Below are 7,935 nucleotides of genomic sequence, written 5' to 3'. Positions count from 1 at the left end.
ATTTCTTTGCCTCCTATTTTTTTGCATTCAGTTTTTCCTGGTCCTCATCACTATCTAGTCTTAGTTTAAAACTTCCCTTACACTTACAGCTGAGTTAATAGCCGTAGCAAACAAGCCAGCCCTTATCTTATTTAAGCTCCCTTCTCCCACGGACCTGATCCCACAAGTCCAACCAGCCAATCTGCTCATCTTTACATACTAACCTAAGCCTAGCATTTAGCCCTAATGACCTACTTATAACTTCATCCCCACAGTTAATTCTGGGCAGTCTCCCTGACAAAATTAAGCTATAGCCTTTTTCTTTAAACATCTTTATCAACACCTTGTACTTACTAATTAGCTCCTCTGACCCACCTTTTGAACCCTACATTATTAGCCCCTACATGCACCACAAAAACTGCATCTCTGCTAGCCCCCTTTATCATATCTCCTGCTCTGTTAGTTATATCCTCCACCTGTGCCCCTGGGTAGCAGAATCTGATTCTTTCTTCCTATTTACCCCATAGACTATCCTATCCACATGCCTTGTCAAGAAATCACCTATAACTTTCTTCATCTGTGCAGTCTGGGTCAAACATGTGCCAGTGGTTATGAAAGAAATTTTTGCAATTTCTTTTTAATATAACGTACTCAACCCTCTGTAGTACCTCCATTTCATTTTTCCAAACTTAATCATTTACTTTTTTGATTATATAAATGTTTGACATGTTTAACAAATAACAGCAACAATTTTACCCACTAGATTTTTAATGGAAGTACAGACTGTTAGAGTTCTCCAGGCATTGGAAGCTAGACAAACACAAAGCCAATATCAACTTTTCATATCTCCAGGTCAATAGTGGAAATTTTGGGAATATGTCATCAAACAACTAGTGTATATGTGTGCTAGCAGCATAGGAAAGATTAACTATGCATGTAATAATGGCAGCTGTCATTACAGCATGGTCATTATAAATATCAGCCCATTGCTTAGGGACATAGTATTAAATAAATTCACAACAGCAACTGGAGTGATAATATTACAGTACACAACGTCTGTCAGCAGTCCCACTTACAATACAAAATATCTATTGAAGCCAAACAGATTACCATGCAGCACCATAAGTTTGAATTTTAATTTTAATTACTAAAATTAATTCATACTGTCTTAGATGAGTTAATTTTCATATCTCTGTCAATGGTAGACTAATTTGTGTTGAGAGAGCCACAGATAAATCATGAACTTAATACATCACCACCACTCAACAAAAAAGTTTCAGTGGCATTTCATATTTAGTAACAGGAAGCATCAGAATTAATGGAACTAGATAATTCATTGTTTAATACTCAACCACATAAGTAACATGGTATTTAGCCTAATTGTTTGCTCTTTTTTGTGTGCAACTGAACCAAGCTTCATTCTAATACAGGATAATGCCTTGTAAGATACTTCCATACAAGTCATGAAATATAACCAGCAAGATGTATTGATCAGAATATCATAGATCACCTATGTGACATGCCAATGTACCACTCAATACCACTGCTTTGACTCAGGAAAGAAATAGGATTACCTATAATATCATAAACAGGCTAATTAGAAAAATACCATGTGATTCATTTAGATAAGTTGGTTTACAGTCAGACTCTAACTTAGATAACTCACCTTTACAATTCCAGTGGTAATCATGTAAATTCCTTCAGAATAAGAGCCTTTCTGATATATATTACTTCCTAACTCAAATGATTGATACAAAAGAAATACCTAAAAAAACAAATATGTACAATGTATATATATATAGATACAGTTATACAATATATACATCTTTATCTTACACAAATTATGGAGTTTAATTTATATATTGCATTCTGAAAATACTTAAATCTAAATTATTATTACTATAATAATATAATAATAATATTTTGTTCTTTTATATTCTTTTATTTTAAATTACATTGACATATTATTTTCTGCAACTAGAAACACAAAGACCAAAATATTAAATATAAATAACTGAGACAGAATTTTTTACAATGATTATTAATAAAAGTGCAACAATATATACAGAGCTAATATCCTGTCAATAGGCTGTCATTATTTTGATTTAAGTGCAAATCAATGACTGAAACATTATATGTAAAACCAAAGCACTTTCCTGTGAACTCATTTTTTAAATGATCAGTATGATAAATCATAATATTAAGAAGTTACACACGAGTCAACTTAGCTTTTATTCATGTCTTGAGGGAATCATTAAAAATAGCCATGAGTGTGTATAGATATGTACACTCTCCTAAAGCTCTGTTTGGAGCAATTCACACAAGATTTGCTTTGTGAACATTTATGAAAGTTGTTGTTACAAGCCAAATGAACAATCATTGGCCAGACTGTGATTTGATGTGAAGAACTTGAGGGGAAGGATTCTGTGGCACTCATAGGGCATTGAAACTTGAGATTTGGTGCACTATGGTAGCCTTTTTCTCTTCTTCAATTCTGTATAGAAGTTATTTCAAATTTGTTTGATTGGATTTTTATCCAGAAAAATATTTTTCTTTTCTTAGATGTGACTGTTCAGCCTATTTCTTGTTATTTGTATATCACTCCAGAACTAAAGAACAGAGTGGTCAGCTGCAACAGAAACATTTTCAGCACAAAACAATTTTGTTGTGATTCCTATGCTGTAAAAAAAAAAAGATGGTTGTTATGAGGGTTTAAAATGCTTTTTTTATCTTGTCCTTCAGTCAAACCAATTTCTTCAGTTCTATCTGCAACCAAGTGATCTTACCTAGTTTTACTGTTGGCAACCAAGTGATCCCACCTAGATTTACTGTTGGCCAAATACACATTGGAATCCCACATCCAGCTCATTGAAGAATTTTGTTAATGAAGGATGTTTTAGATGATTTTTCGGGAATTTCATTAATTAGAACCATGCTTAGTCAGTCTGTTTACTATTTTATTAGAATATTTTTGCTAGTATACCTTCAGGATTAAGTTTCATTACTCTCATCACTATTATTTCATGATTATAGTATGTAAAGAAGAAACAGCTCTGTGGTCACATTTTGTGATAAAAGGTAAAATCCCATTACAACATACACATGCTTCTTGGGTTTTGAATGTACTTTGAATGGTACCTTCTTTACCTTTGAATGTACTTTCATGCAATGAAAAATTAAAAGTATGTGAGTATTGAATAAATTACACTACTTTATTATCAGCCTCTGATTATTTAAAATTAACAAATCAATACTATATTTTGTTTTTAATTGCAACCTTTATTATAGTATTTCTAAATTAACATAATTTTTTAATATAACTACTAAAAGAGACCCTACTGATAAAAAACTGCACAATTCATCACTTGTAATCCAGTCTATTCTTTGTAGTTGCTCTCCTGGTCTTACACTTGCAGCTATACTTTTTGGAGCATGATCAAGACTTCTTAGAAGCTTGAATATTTCCTGAATGGGAGATAATTTATCTATTCATATTAACAATTTCTTAGGCTAAGTTCAGAAAGTTTCACATTTTCAATTTAAGCAGAGAGTACTATAAAGTGCTATTACTATTAACTTTAGATAGGTGAATAGTTTTTCATGACTTAATTGTTTAGACAGAATGTTTCAAACTGCTAATGCAAATACTGTGTAGGAAGTTTATAGAGGAGCTTTATAACTGAAAATAAACATAGTCATGAATGAGAAATGAAGATCATTGGAATAAGTAGAATTGAAAGTTGATGCAAAAGTGGATTGAAACAGTGTTTAAAGTGGCTGGATGGCAGAACAATGTTTAATAGTTTCAGTTCCTTCATCCCTATACAGTTAAAGATGCAGTTCCATGAATATGGAATGATTTCTTCTTTTTTCATATTTTTCAATCTGGAGCTTTGTCAAGAGTAGAAGCAGATATTCTGTTATTCTGATGGACTGAGGTCGTGACATATTCAATTATGGTGCTGTACCAGATTTCATTAGTCTGATCTGACTTCTGTGTTCATTGATCCTGGTCTGTAGAAGTCTGCCTGCTTCTCCAATGTAGGATTTGTCACAAGTGCAATTGATTATATACACTGGGATATTTGGGTGATCTGTGTTGGAGAATTTTTATTTAAGGATATGGATATAAAGACATTATAGAAGTTAAATTTGGAAACAATACCATTGTGAGCATCTACATTCCACTATTTAATTCCTCTATGACCTTCCTAAACTGACCCAGCAAACCATGCACTGGCAGTTAAAAACAGTATCCAAACAACTGCAGGTGGGTGAAACTTGATTAATTAAATGTGTTCTAAATGAGTCATTACTCATAATATAAAACGTTTTTTTTAAAATAAAATCTGAGATCTTTATGGGCCACTTTCCATCATTCATTTTAATAAGTTGCACTACTCATTGACAAATTGGCTTGATGCTCCATTCACCTGACATTTTTACTTAAAAACATAGTCATGTACATATTTCTTAGAAGCCTATGTCCAAATCTCACAACATTTCTTCCACATAACTGAAGCTGAAACATTTTAACCAACACATCCATAGAACTTTTCATTGCTCACAACCAAAATGTAGAACAGAACAAAAAATTTTTAAAACACATTGTTTCTAAAGAAGAATTCCAAAAAATATTCACTTTACTTTCCTAACCAATTTTTTTCAGAACTTCAGATATTATACTAATACTTCCCATGTAAAGAAATTTCTGCTAGAGAAGAAGTTGACCATAAATCAAATGAACCTACCAGAACTGCTACCCTTTTTTCCTTAGCAATTGAATAGCTGAGAAATTATAACACCAACCTGCTACTATTTAAAAAAAACCTAGACACAATCGGTTTCAAGTTTGATAACTTGTCAATAGAAGAAAAACATATTCTCAGGAAACATTAATTCACATTCTCCTAGATTACAGCTATTTAAGTTCAGTGATACTCCTTTATTAAAAAAATAAAATAAACTTTTGAAAAGACAATACCACTAGCTTACTACAAAACAACAGTAAACAGTTTATTGTCACAGTATTCTAGATAAGGTTACAACTTTTCCAATATATTCATTGACATTATTCTTGTATGGTTATCCAAAAATATATGAGTTCAACTTTACTTTAAGTCATGCTAGAGGATCATATGCCACATCACCCTAGTTCTCTGTGTAGGTTGTCTTTAAAAACTAATCAGTTACGAATTAGTGAATTTCCTTCATGGTTAATGTGATTTGAATTTGTGAAAAAACTTTCATGCATTTAATAATTATCGATCCTTATTAATTTAAATTTATGTGCAAAATGATTGTAATATTATCATCTTACTACGTGCATGAAAAAATAATAAAAAGGAGTACAAATCTAGTTGACTCAACTATCAATTCACATAAAACACTACTTCTCAGTAAATATTTCTAGATTTCAAGTAGTTTCAAAGTCAACATTAAGATAATTGAATTTTAATGAAAGCTCTTTTGATCAAGAAATGCCCAACTACTCTAAATATCGGTGTTCTTGAATTATTCTTGTATCCAAAATTTTATCTTTTGCATTTTTTATTTAATTAACTTGAACGTGCTTTTTTATAAAATCAAGATAATGTTTTCATTTTATCCTTCCTTAATGACCTTGAAAAATACTGCAAATTAATCATTACCTTCTAAGAAAATTACAAATACTTAAATCACATTTTCATAAAAAAAAAAAAACTGAGCATTACTGTACTTTTCCTCAACCTGGGAAAATAACTTTTAAGAGAGAATTCTCCATTAAGAGATCAGTCATAAGTTCTAAAAAACAGAAATGGTTTTACTATGATCATAAGGTTTTCTCTTTATTACAACTAAGATATTTTAAACTCTTTGGTGTGTGTGTGTGTGTAATTATATACAACTATCAATAATTATTGCTTTTGCTATAATTTACTATTCAACAAGCAATGTTTATTTCTTATCATCTTCTTTTTTTTTACTTTTGTAGCAATTAGTTATGAGTTTCTACTATGTTTACAGGCATGATAAATCATGTAAGAAAAATTATAACTTACATCCTCCAAAATTTCAAAATCCTTTTCATCAATCAAGCCTTTACTCTGAAGTTCATGAGCTCCATGCTTTAAGTCATTAAGTATCCTCCTTGTTGCATGCCGTGTTTTGGCAGCGACAGCAATTTCGGGATAACTCCCTTGCATCTTAACCAATGCTTTCATAATCTATCATTATAAGGAAATATTACTCACATATACATGAATCATTCTAAGAAAACATAGATGCATGATAATAAAAACTTATTGGAAAAGTGAAATAAATTATCAGTGAACTGGATAAAAAAAAAGAACACACTGTACAGATATAACAGGCAGTGAGAAATAAGTGAACAAACAAAACATAATTAATGCATATTTCTATCAACAGAATTAACACTTCTTTACGATATTACACAGCATGTAATTTTGCTACTATTCATGACGTTGTTCAACAAATGTCCTAACATTGATATGTAGTATTATCAAAAAATGTTCTATTCCCCTAATCTTCCTTTTATCTTCTGTTACCCCTTAGGTTTAATGGATATACTAAACTCTGCAATAGAAATTTTTGTTTGTTTTGTGTTTTAGTGTAAAATGACATAATCAGCTATCTATATTGTGCCAAACATGAGTCAAAACCCAATATTTTACCATTCAAGCCCTCAAGCTTACTATTGAGTCACTAAAGAGATAATAATTTTTGAATTCAACATTATTGCAATTTTATATATGTATAAAAATTACTGTGTATAATAATTATACTCACTACTACAAATTAGAAATATTTTATAATATATGACAACTAAACATATACTATTTCTGACACTTACTGTTAAACGATTTCTATCACACATTTCTCTAACTTCATTGACAATTGGTGCAAAGTCCACGAGTTCGTTGATTTTTTTCTTTACCTGATCTTCAGCAACAACAAAACCTTGTCCAATATCATAACCCGCATAAAGCTGAGCATTGACTTGATCATTGACCATCATAACTATCTTTTTGAAAAATGGCTGAAAAATAAACAGACCAGTATCTTAGTGATGCAAAAGTAATAATATAAATCAGATGCCCTTTTAATTTCAGTCATATTTCAATTATGTTTGAAAATCATTTACCAAACCAGTTAAAAACCTAGATTGTGAAGTTATATTTCTTAGCTATTGCTTCTTCATACATGGAGTTAATACTGATATGACAGTTCTCCAAAATAAGAAGGACAACGTGATGTAGCAGTAGCAGAAGTGCTGAAAATGTTTTTGTAGTTTTCTTTTATTAAGCTAATGTTTCAACTAAAGTTCTAATAGATGATTTAAAAATTTATCATGCTTTAAACATTACAAAAATATTGACAGAAATCTATTAGTGAAATTGTCATATTGATTACACAGGCCTGTGATGGTTTTGTCTTGATTTTTCACCTAAATGTCATATGTACTTTTACATAAGTAAATCATTTTCATTGAAATTGGGTCACACTTTATTATGCTTAAAATGTTGACAACTACTGGCTATAGATTTCTCTATACCAATCACAATGTGAGAGTCTTATTGATCATTCTAGAACCCATGAGAAACACACCAATAGTAAATAAACGGTTAACAGGCCACTTGATGTGTCATTTCTGGATAGTATTTGCTTGTACGTGCACTTTGACATTATTTTTTCTTTTCAATATTATTTATTCATCGCTATGGCAACAAGAGGTTGTGTAAATGACCGAAACATATTCTGTTATATTTGTGGGAAATTTATTGTAAAGAAACAAAGGCAAAATGTTACAGAATTCGTCAAAAAAGTATTCACTTATCGAGCTTAGTGGAGTGCGTTGGCAACCTAAATTTTGCAAAATACATCGAAATATTGGAGGAAGGACTCTTGCCACTTTATTCCTCGGGTTTTATGGACAAGAACACAACGTTGTTCCAG

The 7,935-nt window shown here is 31.0% G+C and overlaps 1 protein-coding gene across 1 annotated transcript in view; it reads right to left on the bottom strand.

The window, feature by feature from the left end:
- LOC106457940 (sodium/hydrogen exchanger 10-like) overlaps positions 1–7,935 on the bottom strand; it is a 42,143-nt gene that overhangs the window by 20,633 nt on the left and 13,575 nt on the right. The window contains exons 6-9 of the mRNA XM_022384027.1: positions 6,833–7,018; positions 6,021–6,185; positions 3,319–3,444; positions 1,646–1,744 (exon numbers count right to left, since the gene is read on the bottom strand). Of these exons, the coding sequence (XP_022239735.1) occupies positions 1,646–1,744; positions 3,319–3,444; positions 6,021–6,185; positions 6,833–7,018 (576 nt within the window). The remainder of the gene's footprint in view (positions 1–1,645; positions 1,745–3,318; positions 3,445–6,020; positions 6,186–6,832; positions 7,019–7,935) is intronic.

This window comes from Limulus polyphemus, unplaced genomic scaffold (genome assembly GCF_000517525.1).
Source record: "Limulus polyphemus unplaced genomic scaffold, Limulus_polyphemus-2.1.2 Scaffold394, whole genome shotgun sequence".
Classification (NCBI taxonomy): domain Eukaryota; kingdom Metazoa; phylum Arthropoda; class Merostomata; order Xiphosura; family Limulidae; genus Limulus; species Limulus polyphemus.
The sequence above is the reverse complement of the archived record's forward strand: the minus strand, read 5'-3'. Positions and strand labels throughout refer to the sequence as shown.